At 43.6% G+C, this 21,739-nt stretch overlaps 1 protein-coding gene across 2 annotated transcripts; it reads right to left on the bottom strand.

The window, feature by feature from the left end:
- Positions 1-1,247: 1,247 nt before the first annotated feature.
- On the bottom strand, positions 1,248-19,246 carry LKAAEAR1 (LKAAEAR motif containing 1). Of its 2 annotated transcripts, XM_026688614.2 has the most exons (5): positions 19,189-19,246; positions 10,614-10,930; positions 8,803-8,925; positions 4,884-4,920; positions 1,248-2,075 (listed from the first exon to the last, which is right to left on the bottom strand). In XM_026688614.2, the coding sequence occupies exons 2-5, from the start codon at positions 10,905-10,907 to the stop codon at positions 2,050-2,052; spliced, it is 480 nt and encodes a 159-aa protein (XP_026544399.2). In that variant the 5' UTR covers positions 10,908-10,930; positions 19,189-19,246; the 3' UTR covers positions 1,248-2,049. The 2 variants fall into 2 exon arrangements, with proteins under 2 accessions (XP_026544399.2, XP_087815275.1); XM_087959149.1 differs by lacking the exon at positions 1,248-2,075 and having other exon boundaries at positions 3,635-4,920.
- Between the last annotated feature and the right edge of the window lie 2,493 nt (positions 19,247-21,739).

Genomic DNA, 21,739 nt, shown 5'->3' on the forward strand with positions numbered 1-21,739 from the left:
GGCTGCACGTGTAAAAATCAAGCTAGGATTTTCAGGGCAAATCGTAATTTCAGGGAAACAGGGTATATGTATGGTGCAGGTATATATGTATATGTATATAGCATGTGTATATTTGTGTTATGTATGTCTTGGGTAGATATATACTTCATCTTGAGAGCAGGCAACAGAATTCCATTTTTAATGTGGCCCTGGGTGCTCGCAGTAAAAAAATAAAAAGACAATAAAATTATCTTACCTTAAAAAACTGGACAGCCACTTGTCTGAAATTGTATAGGGGTTCTTGCTTGGGCGGGGTGGGTGGGTATTGGACTAGATCAGTGATCGCCAACCAGTGGGCTGAGGATCACTGAAAATTTTGGTGGCCCACAGAGAAATGTCACCCTCAAAGCAATTAATCCAGGCTGCGTGGGAACACAAGGCTTGCGTCGCTTGCATTGTGTCAAAATGTGCACCCTTTTTAAAAACATTTTGAGGAGCTGAATTGGGTCACACCAAGAAAGGTTTGCATCAGATGTGCAAACTGCACAGGGTTTTGAACGGCCATCCTGTTCTGACCCAGCAGAACCAAGAAACAGATGTCCTGAAAACCCCCTCTTTGTTTAGTCACTGTGAATTCATGGCATTCACACACAGAAAAGTCCCGGCAATAATTCTCCCAAGGGTTAATTGCAAGAACAGGCCTTAGCAGTCCTTAGATAATTGCCAGGCCAAGAGCTTCCAGTCGCAAAGCTGTAAATTAAATATCTGGCAAGGAGTCTCTGTGAGGAACAACTCTGATGAGCAAATCTTCCAAAAGAAAAATGAACTAACTGTCTCTTGCAACCACCTTTTTGCTTCTATTTATTCCCCAGGGAGGGGCCCATTCAGTGTCCACGTGTGCCTTTCCTTCCAAGTTGGCCCTGTTTCTTAATTGTTTTCCTCTCCTGACAGCTCTGCGCATATGCGCATCTGGAATAGGCTCCAGCTGTTCTTCTTCCCCACTTATCTCTGACTCCGTAGGCAGCTGGGAAATGATGGAGGGCCCTAGTCCTATCTCTGCTTCCGACACAGAGCATCCATCAAAGCCTTCCCCAGACTTCAGGACTGGCCCAAGTTCCTCCCCAACCTACTCGCTGTCCGAGTCTGCCACCAGCTCTGCTGGCAGCTGGTTGGCCACAACATACTTAATGAAAAGTTTTGTGCTCTGCTGGCAGCTGGTGGCCCATTCCTTCTGTTTAAGAAGAAAAAATAAAGACAGCAGAATCCAGTGGCACAGCTAAAATATTTTTATTTACATGCTTCCTTAGTGCTTACAATGTTCAAAGCAACCCACAGCAGAACAACATTAAATACAGAACAAGTCAAAATCTAGAATTCTCTATCTGGCTATTAATGCAATTGTTAAACTAGTTGGTATCTGGGTAATAGTTATATGGATCTATTGGTATCTGGATAAAACACCTGCCTATGGAACATTGAACGAAAACAGAATTCAGCAAAAGTTGGCAACCAACACATAACAAATGGACTTGCACTGCTGTTTTATACAGTTCTTGCAACTTCCCACAATCCCAAATTGTACAGACTAACAATGATTTCCAAGCATAACTGGCAACCTTTAAAAAAAAACACGGGAGCCTAGATGTTAGCAAGAAAGCTCATTTACTTGAAATAGTGAATTATTTGTGCACATATTTTTACAGTAAAATGTACATTGGATTACATTCATGGGCTGCAATTTTGTTTCTCCACATTTTCATTTCTTACTTGAGTGTAAGAATAAATTTATAAGAAGCCCATAATTGCTCCCCTGTTATTGGACTAAAAATGCAACCACTATGAAGAAACTACTTCAAATATATTCCTTTTGCTGGTTTTTTTCTTCTACTTTCTCCTGAAATCTAGCAATGATGTGAAAAAAGAAATGCTAACCACCCAACGTTTTTTTTCCTTTTTTGGAGAAGCCGTACCAGGGTCAAAGTAGGGGAAATTATCTCACAGAACTGAGATGTTGCTCAGATTTGGGGAAAATCTTTCAACATTAGGCAATAATATTCTCAAATGTCAGGGTTATGTTTGCTTTGAACATCCAAATCCTAGAATAAAAACACAAGACACAATTGAATTGAATGAAGGATCAGGTTCCCGTCAATCAAATGTCAACAGATTGGGAGAAAAGTGAATTGACCTCCTTCCTTGCTCACTCACGTGAATTATAGATAGTCCTCAAGTTATGACAGTACAGTTAGTCCTCGGCTTATAACAGTTCATTTAGGGATGCTGCAACTGTCATAAATGTGAGGCGGTTGCCAACAGTCTGAATGTTGATCCAGTGACTGTGGGAATGCTGCAACGGTCGTAAGTATGAAAAATAGTCATAAGTCACTTTTTTTCGGTGATGTTGTAACTTTGAACTGTCATTAAATGAACTGTTGTAAGTTGAGGACTACTAGTACCTTCTGGGGGGAGGGTGTCCATTGTAACCTCAAATGGCTGCTAAGCAACCAGTTGTTAAATGAGGACTTGCACAGTATTGAATTAATTTATTTTATTCTGCGAAGACACAACTCAGGGCAATTTCTATGCCTATGCGTATTTACTCATTGTAGTCTGGCTATAGTATTATCATTTATCCTTCTTATAATCTTCGTTCCCTCTTATTCTTATTATTGTTATTACGATTATCATTATTCTGTTGCTTTGCATGTTTCTGCACCAGAGACAAATTCCTTGTGTGCTTCATCACATTTGGCCAAATAAAGTACAGGTAGTCCTTGACTTATGACCACAATTGAGCCCAACATTGTTGTTACTAAGTGAGACAGTTAAGTGAATTTTGCCCCGTTGTACGACCTTTTTTGCCACAACGGTTGTTAAGTGTGAAAAATGGTCATAAGTTATTTGTTTCAGTGCCACTGAACTTTGAACAGTCACTAAATGAACTGTTGTAAATCAAGGACTACCTGTATTCAACTTTAAGTGAGCATTTACAGAGCATTCTTGAAAGTTTAAAGCAATGGAAGGGAGGTTTGTCGGAGAAGCAACCTCAAGCATTTGACTTCTGGTAAAATGGTATACTGTGACAATTATGTAACTTGTGACAACTGTTTTGTGATCTGTGACATGCTTGCAGAAATCCAGGGGTCCCTTGGAACACAATGAGGTTCATGCATATATATATATACCGTATTTCTCATATAATAAGGCTGGGTCTTATTTTTTTTTGAGCCCTGAAAAAATGGCTAGGCCGTCTTTTTTGGGGTGACTTAATTCCCCCTTGCATCTTTGGGTGGGCGGGCGGCGGCGGCTTGGATGTTGACCTCAGCATTGGTGGGGCACTTTGTATCGGGTCAACGCAGGCAGCACCATATCCGGTGTGCAACAAAAGTACTTCCTAACGGCAAGCCCCCATTTCCCCCATTTCGCATGTTTTAATATAGGCCTTAATTTGGGGGGGCTTAATTTCATTTCGTGCCTATAAAACATGCTGGGACTTCCTACTGGGGGAGACCGTATTGTTGGAGATATATATATGTATATGTATATGTATATGTATATGTATATGTATATCTATCTATCTATCTATCTATCTATCTATCTATCTATCTATCTATCTATCTATCTATCTATGCTTCTCACACTTAACAATTGCAGGAAATGCAACACAATTACATAAAACACAATTTTGGGTCCAAAAAGGGAGAGGCCTCTTTTAAGCAAGTGGATTGGCTGCTAATTTAACAGATTTCAAACAAACAGGATTTGTGTGAGTCCCCAAATTCAAGATGGTGGCTGAGGAAGCAAAGGCTCCGCCCCCTTTTACAGGGGTTGCATAGAAGGGGAGGAGCTTTTATGGCACAGCTACATCCACCATCTTGATTCTTCAGTCACCCTCTCTCCCCTCCCTTCCGGTCTGCAAGATGCCCCCCCCCCCGCCCCCCCAGCATATGTTAACATCCTGATGAATTTTGAGAATTATTTTTCCTAGGCTTATTTGCTTAGATCTACACAGGTTGAAGTCTTCAACAGAAAATAAGATTTCCAAGGCTGAAAGATGCAGCACTGAAAAGGGCCAATCTCATCAAATTCAGCATTGTCCCAAATCTGACACAAAACTTTTCATTAAGTATGTCATAGTTAATATTTGAGGGGGCTGCCACAAAAGAAGAGGGAGTCAAGCTATTCTCCAAAGCCCCTGAAGGCAGGACTAGAAGCAATGGATGGAAACTCATCAAGGAGAGAAGCAACCTTGGAACGAAGGTGATGTTTCCTGACAGAAAAATTAATCTGTGGGAAAGCTTGCCTCTAGAAGTTATGGGTGCTTCATTACTGGAGGTGTTTAAATAAAAAGCTGGACAACCATTTGTCTGAAATGGTGTAGGGTTTCCTGCTTGAGCAGGGGGTCAGACTAGATGACCTCCAAGGTCTCTTCCAATTCTGTTCTCCAAAGAACCAAAAGGCAGGACAAGAAACAATGGATGGAAACTAATTAAGGAGAGAAGCAACCCAGAACTAAGCAGATATTTTCTGATAGTGAGAACAATTCGTCAGTGGAACAACTTGCCTCCAGAACTTGTGAATGCTCCAACACTGGAAGTTTTTAAGATGATATTGGATAACCATTTGTCTGAAGTGGTATATAGGGTTTCCTGCCTAAGCAGGGGGTTGGACTAGAAGACCTCCAAGGTCCCTTCCAACTGTTAGGAGATGCACTAAAAATAGACCCATCTGCAGATTCCCTAACTTGCTTTTGGAGCCTCTGATAATCCACACAGTTTATTAAAGAGCCGTGGTTTGCTACGTCAAAACGCTTCAGAGTAAATTTCCCCTTTCTGGGTTTAATCCACATCCTATTTCCCTCATCCTTTCTAGGAGGACTCAAGGCCTCCGGATATAGATCTCACCACTTTCGTCTTCCAGAATCTCCTCAATCCGGCTTCGCTGAAAAACAAAGAGAAATGGGTGGGGGAGAGAAGTTCAGAAAAGGAAAGGAATATTTAAGAAAGCAGCTGCCCCAAATATACATAGTTAGTCCCTGATTTAGGACCACAATTGAGCTTAAAATATCCCTGGCTGAGCTAGGAAGGCACCAAAGCTCCCCATAATTAGATAGGAGAAAATCCCTGCTAGGTTTGATTTATTTTTATTTTTATTTTGTTTTGTTTTGTATTATTTTATTTTATTTAAAAATAGCTTTTTAGTACTCTGGCCAAGACACCCAGCATTTTAAAGCCCATTTCCATATACAGGTAGTCCTTGACATACAACCACCATTGAGCCCCAAAATCTCTGTTGCTAAGCGAAGCAGTTGCGAAGTGAGTTTTGTACCATTTTATGACCTTTCTTGCCACCGTTAAGGGAATCACTGCTGCTGTTAAAGTTAGTAACACAGATGTCCATGACTTTGTGTACTTAAGCTCAACTATCTCCGACACTCTCTTTTTAGACACTGAGCTAAATAGACGAATTGGTAAAGTGCCCACCACATTTTCCCGACTTAACAGATAATCAGAGTTGGAAGGGACCTTATAGGTCATCTAGTCCAACCCGCCTCCCAAGCGGGAGATCCTACACCATTTCTGACAGGTGGGAGTCGAATCTCTTCTTGAAAGTCAAGTGATGGTGCTCCCACAACTTCAAGGGCATCTTCTGTTCCATTGGTTGATTGTTCTCACTGTCAGAAAGTTTCTCCTTATTTCCAGGTTGAATCTCTCCTTGATCAGTTTCCATTCATTATTCCTTGTCTGGCCTACAGGAGCTTTGGAAAATAGCTTGACCCCTTCCTCCTCTCTGTGGCAGCCCCTCAAATATTGGAAGACTGCTATCATGTCATACAAAGAGAGCAATAGCTTAATAAGAAGCTGAAAGAACATACAAAGATTCAGGTCTATAGTGCCTGTGTCTTGAGCTTGTACTACAGCGAGTCTTGGACCTTTACACACGGCAGGAGAGAAAGTTGAACACTATATATATATATATGCTGTCTCCGACATATTCTTGGCATCATCTGGCATGGCTGGGCATGGCTAGTCTAGTGAAGAAAAGGACCAGGGAAGACATGATAGCAGTCTTCCAATATTTAAGACATCACTGGAGGAGGAATTCTGGGAGTTGAAGTCTTAAAGCTGTCAAGTTTGAAGAGCACTGGTCTAGAGAAAAGAAGGAATTAGGGGTGGCATGATAGCAGGATTCCAGTATTGGCGGGGCTGCCAGAAAGAAGAGGGGGGGTTAATCTATTTTCCAAAGCACCAGAAGGCGGGACAAGAAACAATGGATGGGAACTAATCAAGGAGAGAAGCAACCTGAACTAAAAGTGCTTTTTTTCAAGAGGCAACTGGACTTTCTGATTTTTTTCTTTTGAAGACGTTTCGCTTCTCATCCAAGAAGCTTCTTCAGCTCTGACTGGATGGTGGGGAATGGAAGGATTTATATTCCTTGCAGACAGCTGGTCATTTGCATGCTTTTAGTCAGAGAGTCATTGAGGCCACTTGGAGGTTCTTCTGTGTTCAAATAGGAGCAAATAGGTGTGGTGAAAAAACCACTTTTGGGACAACCATGGCCTGGATGACTGAGAAGCTCCATAGACAACCTAGAACTAAGGAGAAATTTCCTGACAAAACAATTAACCAGTGGAACAGCTTGACTTCAGAAGTTATTGGTGCTTCATCCCTGGAGGTCTAAGAAGAGATTGGACTGCTATTCGTCTCAAAGTGTTTAGGGTCTCCTGTTTGAGCAGGGAGTTGGACTAGAAGATCTCCAAGGTCCCTTTCAGCTCTATTCTGATTAAGGGAGCTTTATTGCTTTTATTGAGAGAGTCAGTCTAATAGCTATCTGTATTGGGGAAGATGCCTCCAGGTTCTAAATTTTGGGCCTGGACAATCTAGAACTGCGCCGCCTGCGGTCCGATCTAACCACAGTTCACAAAATTGTCTGCTACAACATGTTGTCCATCAACAACTTCTTCAGCCTCAATGCCAATAATACATGGGCAAACAACTGATACAAACTCAAGGTAAACCGCTCCAAACTCGATTGCAGAAAATATGACTTCAGCAACAGAGTGGTCAACGCCTGGAATGCTCTACCCCAAGAGTCCTCAAACTTGGCTAGTTTAAGACTTGTGAACTTCAACTCCCAGAATTCTTGTTCTAACTTGACTGGAGGAGGAATTCTGGGAGTTGAAGTCCCAAGTCTTAAAGCTGTCAAGTTTGAAGACCCTGCTCTACCCAACTCCGTTGTTACAGCCTCAGCCCCTCGCAGCTTCAACCTCAAATGGTCTTAACGTGGACCTCACCCCATTCCTTTCTTTTCCCAATAATTTTTTTATTGTTCTTTTTTCACCTTTTACATATCTTAATCTTAATATTAACAGTACTGTGCCATCATTATTATATAAGCCAATCTCATATAAATATCTACATTTACATACATTCATATATGTTTATAATTTTCTTATCTTTGTTATCCTTATTTCTACTGTTCAACCATTTATACCAATTGTCCCAAATTTTGTAATACTCTGCCTCTTCTTTAGCTTTTAATTTTAACGTCAATTTATCCATTTCAGCACAATCTAAAAATATTTGAATTGCTAATTTCTCTGGGGGCATATTATTTTGTTTCCAACGTTGTGCAAATGCTATCCTTATTGCTGTCAGTATATGTAATAAATATATATTTAATCTTTTTCCTATATTTCCCTTTAATTATTCTCAACAAGAACAATTCCGGTTTAAACTCTATCTGATCTTCCACTATTTCTTAGTTTAGTTCAGTTGATTATCATTGCACCTCGTACAATGAAATCAAACACCATCTTCAGTGCACATCATGACCATGAAAAATAAACACAAACACACATCCTTCACACTCCACACATCGAACCGAACCACCACCACCCACGTACACACACTGCACCGACACTGCACTATACAGTAGAATTCAATAGAGCTACTGTCCTGGGACAGAAGCTGTTTTTCAGCCTATTTGTCCTTGTTTTTATTATTCTGTATTGTCTGACAGATGGTAATAGTTCAAAAAAAGGGGGTGCCCAGGATGAGATGGATCTTTGAGAATGTTTTGAACTTTCTTAAGGCAGCAGGAGCTATAAAGCTCTTCCAAAGAGGGGAGAGGGCAACCCATGATCTTCTGGGCAATGACGTTAACCCTCTGGAGTGCTGTCCTATCTGCCCCTGTGCAATTGGCAAACCATACAGGGGTGCAGTAAGTTAAGATACTCTCTATGGTGGTAGAAGGTCACCAGCAGTTTTTCATTCAATTGTTGTTTTCTGAGAAGTCTCAGGTAGTAAAATCTCTGCTGGGCCCTTTTGACCAGGGCTGCAATGGGAGCACCCCAGATCAGATCTTCTTTTATGGTAACACCAAGAAACTTAAAACTGGCCACTTGCTCCACTCAGTCTCCATTGATAAGCAAGGGCTGGATGTCTGATCTGTTCCTTCTACAGCCACTATAAGCTCCTTGGTCTTATTGGTGTATCCAATTATTCTTGTATCCAATTCCATATTTTGGTCGATTATTTTTGGGCGTCCGGGCATGACCACCACATATGATAGAAGGTACCATGGTTCTGTTTGTATTTCCAGCATTTGGGATTCATGTTAGGGTACAAACCCCATTCCTAAGAGGTCCTTAAACGGGGCATGCATAAGCACACCAGCATGCCTACCGTCCCTGTCTTACTATTCCCATTTATCTGTACTTCCTTCCTTTGTTCTTGTTTAGGTTCATACTATAATTGTTATCTTGTAGATGTTTGACAAACAAGCAAACAAACGAATAAGTTTCTGTAGCTAAACATTTACCTGGATGGTGTCCATGCAGTCAGACAATTTGGCAATGTTTCTCTTGGGTGGGAGGAAGACCTCCAACCTCACCGCGCCTTTTGCGTTCCTCTGAAAGGAGATCAGGAAGTTGATCTCTTGCGCCTGGAGCCAAAAGAAACAAAGGTGAACTGCGGGCGAGAGATGTCGGCGCATGACAGTTAAGCGCATTACAGGTTAAGTCCTTGATTTTACGACCGCAGTCAAGCGAGAACCCAATTTTTGTGGGGTTGCTAAGCAAAAGAGTTGTTAAGTTGAGCTTTGCTCCCATTTTTACGACCTCGCTTGCCATGGTTGTTACGTGAATCATTGCGGTTGTTTAGCTTGTAACCTGGCTGTGAAGCGAAATCTGGCTTCCCCAGGAGCTTTGCTGGTCAGACGGTCGCAAAAGGGGATTGCGTGACCCTGGGACGCATCAACCGTCATAAATATGAGCCAGTTTGGAGCCAAGCGTCCGAATTTTGATCGTGTGACAAAAGGGGATGCTACGATGGTCGGTGGGGAAACGGTCATAAGTCGCCTTTTTCAGTGGCGTTGTAACTTTAAATGGTCACTAAACAAACTGTTGTAAGCCGAGGGGTCCCTGTACAGGTGACATTGGCCATTACAGCAGCGCTTGTCTTACTCTCAATTCATTTAGTGACCGTTCGAACTTACAAACTGCCCTGAAAAGCGATTTACAATTAATCCTCATATCATTGGAAGCTTTCAAGAAGAGATTGGGTTGCCATTTGTCAGAAATGGTGTAGGGTCTCCTGCTTGGCCGGGGGTTGGACTAGATGACCTACAAGGTCCCTTCCAACTCTGTTACTCTGTAATCTGCTCACAACTGTTGTAGCATCCCCAGGATCACAGGATGATTTTACGACCACTTGGACAAGAAGCAACGGATGGAAACTAATCAAGGAGAGAAGCAACTTAGAACTAAGGAGACATTTCCTGACAGTGAGGACAATTAATCGATGGAAGGACTTGCCTTCAGACCTTGTAGGTGCTCCATCACTGGAGATCTTCATTCATTCATTCATTCACTCACTCACTCATTCATGGAGGGAAGGAGGAAGGGAGGGAGGGACGGAGGGAGGGAGAGAGAGAGAGAGAGATGGAGGCAGAGCCTGGGCCATCCATCAGCCCTCAGGTGGAGAGTCAACAGCTCCCAGGTCTGGAGGTGGCTGATGAGGAAAAGAAGGAACAGCTGGGCCCAGTGCCTGAGGTGTGGATGCACAGAAGGCAGAGGAGAGGAGAACAGTGGAAATCTATGAGCCGGTCCTTGGGACGGAAGAGCCACCTCTGCTAGCAAAGCCCCACCCTAGCTCTGGGGATAAAAGGCAGGGGGTGGAGATAAATAGATGTGGGAAACCACTATTCATCTCCCTGCTGGACAGACTTGTTAGCCTACGAGAGAAACTTTTTGCCAGGGCCGCTGCAGGGATGGGATTCAACTGGTGTAACAACCGGTTTGGTGAGTTGCGTGTTTTGCGCACGTGTACAGCGTTTGCTCCTGACCTTCTCCACCAACCTCTCTGTGTTAAACAGCTGAAACGCAACAGTCCGCTGTGTCGTGCGAATCAACTGAGCTTGAAAACCAGGATATAAAGCACAGAATAGAGCCAGGGTAGACAGGCCCAACAGCTGATCGTTGGACCTACCGCTTCTTCAGCCCTGTTCAGAACAGCTCATGGCCCAGTTCATGGGCCCCTGTCCCCAGGGTTGGACTAGAAGACCTCCGAGGTCCCTTCCGACTCTCTTACTTGGTTATTCTAAGGCTAAGCAGGAACCCCAAGGCCACTCACTCTCAAATGCTGGTACTGGAGCCTTGAGTTCCGAAGGCGGTTCCGCGCTTCGGAAGCCTTGAGGACCCCAATCAGGTTTTTATTTTCCACTTCCCTTGGCTGATTGTCTAGGGCTTTCTTCTCTTTCATAAGAGCCGCGGCCAGCATCGTTTTCACGTCCGGCTTGGTGGGGTCGGCAAAGGCCAAATAGCGCGCTTTCTGCTCGGCGGTCATCTTGCTTGCTTCGCAGGAAGGCAGCGATTTCCTGAACCGTTGGGTCGGCTTGTTCCTCAGGAGAGCTTTCGCGTCAGTCATGATGCTGACTTCTCAGCAGGATGCTGAGGGGAAAAAAATAATTCAAGGAGGTTTTAAGCCACGGAGTCAGCGGTGGGATTTAAATTTTTTTTTTACTACCGGTTCTGTGGGCATGGCTTGGTGGGCGTGGCAGGGGAAGGTGACTGCAAAAATCCCCATTCCCTCCCCACCCCACTAACCTACTTTCCAGCTCTGTTCTCCTGTGTGTCCATTCTGAAAACATTCCTATGCCTGTTTTAGTAGTTGCCATAAAAAAGGAGGGAAGAGGGGAGGAAGGAAATCTGGAAGAGCAGTTGAAAGCGAAAGTACATTCCAACTCTTAACTTTAAAAGATTGTAACTAAAATACCGGAGTTTTTGCCCTCGTATATATTTAATTGGAGAACGTGAATGATGACATCCAGACTGTGAACGGGCTCGATGGGAGAATCTGGTTTATGAGACACCCAGGAGGGAGGAGGGGAAACAGGGTCACAGGGGACTGTAAATGACGTAGGCCAGAGTTGGCTTCATACAGGGCAGGGCCAGCGTGTCGCCTCTAATGAAACATTTGAAGTTTTTTGAAGCTTGGCTCGAGAACCATGATTTGATTAGAGCGATTGCTGGAATCCTGACACTGTGCAGGGCAACAAAAGAAGACACAGCTGATCAGCTGGGACTTGGGAGGCTGAGAAAAAAAAATGGGGCAGGCCCAGTCAAAGGTGGTATTTGCTGGTTCTCTGAACTACTTAAAAGTTTCCCGCTACCAGTTGTCCAGAACTGGTCAGAACCTGCTGAATACCACCTCTGTATGGAGTGAAACACATTGTCCCAGACAAGTGGGGTGGCCCGTCGGCTGCTTAGCAGAGTTAGCAGCAGAGTCAGATGAGGAGAAGGAGAGGGAGAGCCTGGGCCGGCTTCGGGGGGCCTTTGGAAGGCTCTGATGAGGAAGCAGAATCAGAGGCACAGGCAGAGCCGAGGCCTTCCGTCCTCTCCCCCAGGTGGAGAGGCAGCTGTCTTCGGGGCCTGAGCTGAGTAAGCGGGAGGAACAGATGGGGCCCACCCCAGACGCATGTATACGTTAGAGAGGAGAGGAGAGCCATGGAAGGCAATAAGCTGGATCTCAGGGAAAAGAGGTCGTAGACCAGGGGTGTCAAACTCGATTTCATTGAAGGCCGCATCAGGGTTGTGTTTGACCTGGGGAGGTCATGGCCAGGGGGCTTGGCCAGCTCAACATCACTGCTGTTGGGGGCACCTTTGGTGGCCCGAGTGCTCTGCCATCAAACACTGCCTGCCTACCTGCCTGCCTGCCTCCATGTCTGTCTGTCTGTCTATCTATCTATCTATCTATCTATCTATCTATCTATCTATCTATCTATCTATCTATCTATCTATCTATCTATCTATCTATCTATCTATCTATCTATCTATCTATCTATCTATCTATCAATCTATCTATATATATCTTTCTATCTATCTTTCTATCTATCTTTCTATCTATCTATCTATCTATCTATCTATCTATCTATCTATCTCTTTCTATGTATCTATGTATCTATCTATGTATCTATCTATGTATCTATCTATCTATCTATCTATCTATCTATCTATCTATCTATCTATCTATCTATGTAACTATCTATCCATCCTTCCTTCCTTCCTTCCTTCCTTCCTTCCTTCCTTCCATCCATCCATCCATCCATCCATCCATCCATCCATCCATCTATCTATCTATCTATCTATCTATCTATCTATCTATCTATCTATCTATCTATCTATCTATCTATCTCTCTCTCTCTCTCTCTCTCTCTCTCTCTCTCACTCACTATCTAACTAGCCGTTTCCGTCTGTGTCTGTCTATTAAATTTATTTGCCACCCGTCTTGTTTCAAAGCGATTGCGGATGGCTTACAGCATAAAAACGTGAACAGAATCAAAGAATAAATATTGCCAGCCCCAAGTGACAGCTTTCAACTGTTGTGATCCTAAATCTGGACTGCAAAAGTCAAAACATTGGAGGAAGCCCCAATGTTTGCAACACAGATATTATTGCCCCCAACAATCTGCTCTTTTGCGTGGGGGAATTTTTAAGCGGGCGGTTAAAGCCCAAAGCCCAAAGGGAGAGCGGAGCACCATTTTCATGACTTCCGCTAAAGTTTCACAAGGGCTAAAATGAAAATGACTGAAATTGTCCCATCATTTAGTTCAATCTGACTCTCTGCAAACTGTTTAATTATTGTGAAATCATTTGGTTGTTGGTTTTAGTTTTAGTTTTTGCTCTGCAGGAAATAACTGAGATTGCTAGTGGTTTCATGGCAGTGTCGTAATGGCCCCGTAATTGCATCTTTATATTCTATTTTAATTGCTTTTTAGTATTTTTGCTTGTTTGTTTCTCAGCTGTCCAGACAAAGCTGAAGGAAGGAGTGAGGGAGATGGGAGGAAGGGATGAGGGAAGAAGGGAAGGAAGGAAGGAAGAAGGAAGGAGGGAGGGAGGGAGGGAGAAGAACAGAGGAGAATGGAAAGAAGGGAGGGAGGGAAGTAGAAAAGGAGGCGAAGAGAGAAATGGGAAGAAGAAAGGAGAGATGGGACAGAGGGAGGAAGTGAAAAAGGAAGGAAGGAGAAATGGGAAGAAGGGAGAGAGGAAGGAGGCTTAGATAGATGGGAAGGAAGAAGAAATAACAGAATAACAGATAATCAGAGTTGGAAGGGACCTTATAGGTCATCTAGTCCAACCTTCCGCCCAAGCGGGAGATCCTACATCACTTCTGACAAATGGCAGTCCAATCTCTTCTTGAAAGTCTCAAGTGAGAGAGATTGGAGGGAGGAGGAGGGAAGTGAGGAAGGAAGGAAGAAAAGGAAGGAAGGATGGAGAGAGGGAGGGAGGGAAGGTGGAACGAAGGAAGGAAAGGAACAAAAGAAGGAGAAATGGGAAGAAGGGAGGGAGGAAAGAAAGAAGGAAGGAAGGAGGCAAAGAGATAGGAAGGAGAGAGAAATGGGAGGGAGGGAGGAGAGAAGTGAAGAAGCAAGAAAAGTAAGGATGGATGGAAAAAGGGAGGGAAGGAAGGAAGGAAGGAGGGAGGAAGGAAGGAAGGAAGGAAAGGAACAAAAGAAGGAGAAATGGGAAGAAGGGAGGAGAAGAAAGAAGGAAGGAAGGAAGGAGGCAAAGAGATAGGAAGGAGAGAGAAATGGGAGGGAGGGAGGAGAGAAGTGAAGAAGCAAGAAAAGTAAGGAAGGATGGAAAAAAGGGAGGGAAGGAAGGAAGGAGGGAAGGAAGGAAGGAAGGAAAGGAACAAAAGAAGGAAGAAATGGGAAGAAGGGAGGAGAAGAAAGAAGGAAGGAAGGAGGCAAAGAGATAGGAAGGAGAGAGAAATGGGAGGGAGGGAGGGAGAAGTGAAGAAGCAAGAAAAGTAAGGAAGGATGGAAAAAGGGAGGGAAGGAAGGAGGGAGGGAAGGAAGGAAGGAAGGAAGGAAGGAAGGAAGGAAGGAAGGAAGGAAGGAAGGAAGGAAGGAAGGAAGGAAAGTTTTTTCCTTTGCAGAACAAACCCCATCCATATGAAACGTCTTCAAAGAAAAACAAGAAAGTCCAGTTGCCTCCTGAAAAAAAGCACCTTTGGGACAACCGTGATCTGGAGGGCTGAGAATCTCTACAGACCCCATCCATACGCCACCCAAGCGAGAGGAATGGCTTCAGTGGGCAGGAGCCATCTTTAGCCCAAAGGTCAGCCGTAGGCAACCCCAGCTCACGCCTCCTGTGCCAAGCCAGAAACCACAAGACGTTAACACGGTTTCTGATTCAAGCCACATTTCTTCCAGCAGCCTAAGAACATGCCTTCCATGACAGCTCTATGGCTCATGACCAAAACACACAATGGCACCACGAGGGTCCCTTTGAGATGCTGTTGCTCTTATCCAAAACCTGTAAGGGTGTCAAATTCTTGCAGAGATGCCGGATTGGTCGAAGCGACCCGCAGACAATTATTCCCTCCAGCAGGCTCCGAAATCACAAAGTGCAATGTTCAGGTAGACCTCGACTTACGATAGTTCATTTTAGTGACCATTTGAACTCACAATGGCACGGAAAAGAGGGACTTTTGACTGTTTTTACGAATGCTGCCTCACTCTTCCCATCATAGTATCAAAATTCAGATGCCTGGCCACTTTATGATGGTTGCAGGGTCGTAAGGTTGGAAAATGGAGCAAACTTCAATTAACAAATGTATTACTTAGCAACAGAAATTTTGGGCTCAAAGTAAAAGACTATCTGCATTTCTCTCTCTCTCTCTCTCTCTCTCTCTCTCTTTTCTTTCTCTCTCTCTCTCATCTATCTATCTCTATCAACCTACTCATACATCATATATCTCTCTCTCTCTCTCTCATCTCTCTCTCCCTACCCATCCATCCTCTCTCTCTCTTTCTTTCTCATCTATCTCTACCTATCTACCCATCCATCATCTACATCTCTCTCTCTCTCTTTCCCTATCCATCCATTCATCATGTCTCTTTCTCATCTATCTATCTCTATCAACCTACCCATCCATCATCCCTCTCTCTCTTTCTCATTTATCTCTACCTACCTACCCATCCATCATCTCTCTCTTACTCATCTCTCTCTCTCTACCTATCCATCCATCATCCATCTGTCTGTCTGTCTGTCTGTCTGTCTCTCTCTCTCTCTCTCTCTCTCTCATCTATCTACCAGTATCTATCATCTACATATCCATTTGTGTATGATTTTTTTCAATGTTTTAAGATAGAGAAACTAGAAAGAAATGAAAAAATGAAAAAAAACACCATACAATTGTGCCTCCTCCCCTTTTCTCTATTAGATTAATTATCCTCTTAAACTTTTCCTCAACCTCTTCATCTCTTTTTTAATCCCCAAATCCTGAAATCGTTCATTTGGTTCCCCTCACTGCCTTCTGTCAGTAGAAAAATTCATATAAGGTTGTCCGTCAAAGCTAGATGATTGTATATTTTTCTAAAAAACAAACAAACCCTACCTTTGGGGGATCCAGTGACTTTTTGCCACTTGCTAGGAAAGCATCAATCTCCTTTAGCTGCTTGTTCAAACGAAAGTTAAGTTCATAAGTATTACGTTGTCATAAAGGCACAAGCTGTAAATCAATTTTAGAAGGTAAAGATAATACAAGAATTCTGTGGCATCTTAAACCTCAATCTATTCATTACAGCAGAAGGTGTCATATGCAACACTGAATGCCTAAAACACAATGCTCAAAACACAACACTCTTGATATTATTCACAGTTTTAGAGGCAGATGTCTGTTTCTTTTCCATGAAGCAGTGATGTTTATGATGGTGGACATGGCTGAATTGTGGCTGTCAAACCAGGTTTGAGCAGAACAAACATTCCTTCTATCCTGCTCCATTCTGATTCTAAGATTCTGATCCTTTTGTGACTTGCTCAATTTGAGTTCTGATTGGATTGACAGGTTAGAAATGGTGGTCATTGCTTATGCACTTATGCCCTGGCCCAAGTAGCTCAACAGTCAATCAACCAACCAACCAACCAACCAACCAACCAACCAACCAACCAACCAATCAACCAATTATCTATATCTATCATCTATCTAACTATCTATCTATCTATCTATCTATCTATCTATCTATCATCTACCCACCCATTCATCAGTCCATCCATCCATCCATCCATCCATCGAAGCATCTATCCGTCATCCATTCATCCATCCTTCCATTTATCTAACCAACTAACCAGCCATACCTCTCTATGTATCTATCCATCCATCCATCGATCTATCCATCCTGCTCCCTCTCTCTCATCTACCTACCTACCTATCTTCCTATGTATCTATATCTATTTATCTATCATCTATCTATCATCTGTCCACCCACTCACCCATCCATCCATCAGCCCATCCATCCATCCAAGCATCTATCTATCTATCTATCTATCTATCTATCTATCTATCTATCTATCTATCATCTATCTATCTATCATCTATCTACCCACCCATCCATCAGTCCATCCATCCATCCATCCATCCATCCATCCATCCATCCATCCAAGCATCTATCCATCATCCATTCATCCATCCTTCCATTTATCTAACCAACTAACCAGCCATACCTCTCTATCTATCTATCAATCCATCGATCTATCCATCCTGCTCCCTCTCTCTCATCTACCTACCTACTTATCTTCCTATGGATCTATATCTATTTATCTATCTATCATCTATCTATCATCTGTCCACCCACTCACCCATTCATCCATCAGTCCGTCCATCCATCCAAGCATCTATCCGTCATCCATCCATCCATCCATCCATTTATCTAACCAACTAACCAGCCATATCTATTTATCTGTCTGTCTATATCTATTTATCTATCTATCTATCTATCTATCTATCTATCTATCTATCTGTCTGTCTGTCTGTCTGTCTATCATCTACCTATTATCTACCTATCATCCATCCATCTGTCTGTCTGTCTGTCTATCCATCCATCCATCCATCCATCCATCCATCCATCCATCCATCCATCTAATGACTGCTTGACCAACCGACTAGCCAGCCAGCCAGCCAGCCAGCCAGCCAGCCAGCCAACCAGTTAGTTAACCACAAAATTTGCATATTAAAAATTTAAATACTTTGGGAAGAATGAATTAAGAAAGAAATAGAAAGCAAGATCTTAACAAGCATTTACACCACAAAACTCTTCCTGCCCTTGACAAATATATATATATATTTTAAAAATGAATTTTCCTCCAGTATACCCAAAGGAATTGGGAAAGCTTGCCATTTTATAGTTGCATTCATAGGATTTATGTTTTGAACTCAGTTGGCATTTTTAGAATTGCTCAACGAGCAAGTTTTAATAGATTTCAGAAGCTTATGCTGTTTTAGATTGTGCTGTACTTACAGCCCCAAAAACACAATTCACTTTATGACTATCTCCACCCAGTATGCTTAAGCAGGTTAGTTAAAGATGTAATACTCATGCAAAACATTAATCTTGGTTAATATTAATCTTGGCTGGTAGAGATAATTTTGGAGGTGCCTTATTTTGCAGGATGAGTCAGAAGTTTTGATGAGTTTATAATTTACAAATGAGTCCTTTACACCAGTGATCCCCAACCTTTTTTACGCCGCGGCCCGGTACCGGCATTAGCTGGGCGCCGCGGCCCGGTACCGGCATCAGCTGGGCGCCGCCATCTTTTTGATGAAACGTGCTTCCAGTGAGCTTTCTACCTGGAAAAGCTCACGGAAGCACTTTTTCATCAAAAAAGATGGCGGCGCCCAGCAAGCCAGCGGCCCGGTAGGACTTGTTCCGCGGACTGGTACCGGTCCGCAGACCGGTGGTTGGGGACCCCTGCTTTACACACACACACCCAGAAAAAACCCAGTGACCAGATAAAATGCAATCTCTGTATCAATTTTATCAACAATTTTATCAAGATAGAGAGGAAAGAAATAAAAGAAGAAAGGAAGGAAGGATAAACAACGAGAGAGGGAAGGAGGAGGAAGGAAGGAAGGAAGGAAGGAAGGAAGGAAGGAAGGAGGGAGGGAGGAGGAGGGAGGGAGGGAGGGAGGAAGGAAGGAAGGAAGGAAGGAAGGAAGGAAGGAAGGAAGGAAGGAAGGAAGGAAGGAAAGGGAAGAAGGGAGAAAGGATAAAAGGGAGGGAAGAATGAAGGAAGGATAAAAAGGGAGGAAGGAGTAAGGAAGAAAGAAAAAGGAAGGAAGGAAGGATAAAAGGGAATAGGAAGGAAAGAAGGAAGGAAGGAAAAGGAAGAAGGAAGGAAGGATAAAATGGGGAGGAGGAAGGAAGGAAGGAAAGGAGAAGAGGGGAAGGAAGGATAGGTGAGAGGAAGGAGCAAAGGAAGGAAGAGAGGGGAAGGAAGGAAGAAATGAAGGAAGAAAGAAAGAAAAAAGAAAAGGAAGGAAGGAAGGAAGAAGGAAGGAGGGAGGAAAACTCCCTGTAGCCCAAACCAAACAAGCCCTACCTTATTTATCAAGTGGGATATTTTGCCATTTGGAATTTCTTTTCAACCCTTAGTTTGGGAAAAGATTGTCCAAAAGAGATTCCTGGTGAAAGCAGCCATTGCACAAGAGAGCTTGGATCGCAAATCCATAGCTGATGTTGTGAAATACAGCTCCCAACAGCCCCACAGGCTGGGGAATGCTGGGAACCGTAGTTCTGCAACATCTGGAAGGCTCTAGGTGTTCTACCTGGGCCAGAGGGAGAGCCTCAGTCAGCTCCCCCCTCCTTTCTTTCCACACCCTCCTCCCCACTCCTGTCCCACCTCTCAGGGGGACTCAGTCTCACCTGTTTCCAGCCCAATATCCCACTCTGCCTTTCTGAAGGGTCAGCTGCCTTGTCCCATGGTCCCCAGGTTTTGAGTGTACAAATATCTCCATGGGAACGCAGTTGCCAAGCAACCCAGACAATGGGGAGGGGGGAAGAAAGCCCTCCCCTCTTTCCTCACTGACCACAGAGCTTGGCAGCCTTTAGGAAGACATAGATGCGACGCAAACACCTCCCCTGATTTGATGCATCTTTATTATTTGAATGCCCTTTGGCCTTCCCCAGGGGATGATGCCTGAAAGTCCCTGAAGTGATAATAATTCAGATTTCACTTGCTGTATTGAAAACTCCACCCAAGTCTGCAGTGAAAAAGTCTGCAGTGGAGAAGCTGAATAAAAATTTTTGGCTTTCCCAGTTGGGTTTTTTTTTCAACCCAATGTGCCAACCGCTGTTTCCATGGGGTTCTTCTGGGCCTTGGCAAATGTTTGTAAGCATGATTCTCTCGAGGCTTGCACACACCGTCCGGTGGCATTTCGGGAGAGGCTGGTGCTTGCGGCATGGATGGATTGCGGGGGAGGAAACCGAGGCAGGGAGAAGCAGGCGGCGCTCAGCACCAGGATGAAGCAGAGAGAGAGAGAGAGAAAGAGAGTGTGTGTGTTGGCAAAACAGCCTGTGGGGAATGGCAGAAGGTTGGTCTGGGTGGAAGAGCAGGCAGGAACACGGGGAGGCCAGAAAACTCTGTGCAAAAAGCCGCTTGCTCTAAAGGAGATTATTTCCTTAATTGTGGCTATATTTGATGCAAAGGAAATTGGAAACTAACTCCTTCCTTCCTTCTTTCCTTGTTTCCTACCTCCTTTGCCCCTTTCATTCCTTTTCCACTCCTCTTATTCCTCCTTCCCTTGCTCCTCTCCTCTCCCCATCCCCATCCCTCTCTCTCCCTCAATTCTTTTTCTTTCTTTCCTTCTTTCTTTCCCCCCACCCTTGCCCCTCTCCTCTCTCCTTCATTTCTTTTTCTTTCTTTCCTTCCTTCCCTTGCTCCTTCCCTTCCTTTTCCACTCCTCTGGTTCCTCCCTCCATCTCTCCCTTCTTTACTCCCTCCCCTCTTCCCTTCCCTTGCTCCTTCCTTTTCCGCTTTCTTTCCTTCCTTCCTTCCTGCTTTCCTGCCTGCCTGCCTGCACTTTACAATGCCTTGGTAAGACCATACTTGAAATCCTGTATCCAGTTTTGGTCACCACAATGTAAAAAAGATGTTGAGACTCTAGAAAGAGTGCAGAGAAGAGCAACGAAGATGATTAGGGGACTGGAGGATAAAACATATGAAGTTGCTGGAACTGGGTCTGTCTAGTCTGATGAAAAGAAGGGCCAGGAGTGACATGATATCAATCTTCCAATATCTCAGGGGCTGCCCCAAAGAAGAGGCAGTCAAGCTATTCTCCAAAGCCCCTGAAGGCAGGACAAGAAGCAACGGGTGGAAACTAATCAAGGAGAGAAGCAACTTAGAACTAAGGAGAATTTCCTGACAGTTGGAACAATTAACCAGTGGAACAATTTGTCTCCAGAGGTTGTGAATGCTCCAACACTGGAAGTTTTTAAGAAGAGATTGCACAACCATTTATCTGAAGTGGTGTAGGGTTTCCTTCCTAAGCAAGGGGTTGGACTAGAAGGCCTCTAAGGTCCCTTCCAACTCTGTTATTCTAATAAGCACCCCTAACTGCTGAAGGCCATAACTGGCTAATTGTCCTCACTGTTAGGAAGTTTCTCCTTTAATTCCAGGTTGCTTCTTCCCTTGATAAGTTTTCATCCGTTGCTTCTTGTCTTCTGTTCTGGTGCTTTGGAGAATAGCTTGACTCCACTCTTCTTCTGGCAGCACCTCAAAATGCTAGAATATTGCTATCATTTCCGCAGATGGCTTTGTTATGCCACCAGTAAAAGTCAGCAAAACAAGTCAAGATAATTTATCCCAAATATTGACACTGATGGACTGGGGTAATTTACCAGTTTTAGCAGCGATAGAATTCAAGACAGATGATTGGGCTAATTAGCAATTCCTGGAGAAATGTCTAAATATGGGGGAATTTGCAGCCGAGACAGACATGAAACTTGAGGCTTCTCATTCCATGAATCATCAGTGCCGCGCTCTCTCTGCATTCACCGGTTTCACACCGCTAGCTTTAATGAGGCTATTAGCCCAACCTCCGCACATCCCCCTCTCTCAAATTAAACTGGAGTTTCAAATTCCAGTTTTCCATCTCTAACATCATTAATAAAGAGGCACCGAAGTGAATTGGGTGGCTGGTTGGCAACTAGGCCTAGGGGCTCACGCAGAGCGCCCTTACGAGAGGCAGCGTATCCATTGTCCCAACGTTGTTTTTAATGACCTTGAATTATGGACGTAAGTCAAGGACTACCTCAATCTTTCTCTGCCCATGAATCCCTTTGCACCATGGTATTAAAAGAGTAGAAGTTTGTAAAAACTTTAAAAGAAAAACAATCAAGGAGCTGAATAGATATGTTTAAATTAGTTTTTTGTAAAAAAAATAAATAAATCTGGCCTATTACTTTATAAGTGAGT

This window comes from Notechis scutatus, chromosome 3 (genome assembly GCF_049901735.1).
Source record: "Notechis scutatus isolate UNSWTSFEM ecotype Mainland chromosome 3, rNotScu1.2, whole genome shotgun sequence".
Lineage (NCBI taxonomy): Eukaryota > Metazoa > Chordata > Lepidosauria > Squamata > Elapidae > Notechis > Notechis scutatus.

Coding starts and splice junctions, on each gene's coding strand:
- LKAAEAR1 (XM_026688614.2), bottom strand. CDS start 10,907: ATGACTGACGCGAAAGCTCTCCTGAGGAACAAGCCGACCCAACGGTTC. Junction 4,921..8,802: donor ACTGCATGGACACCATCCAG/GTAAATGTTTAG, acceptor TTTGTTTTTCAG/CGAAGCCGGATTGAGGAGAT. Junction 2,076..4,883: donor GATTCTGGAAGACGAAAGTG/GTGAGATCTATA, acceptor TTTTTATTCTAG/GATTTGGATGTTCAAAGCAA.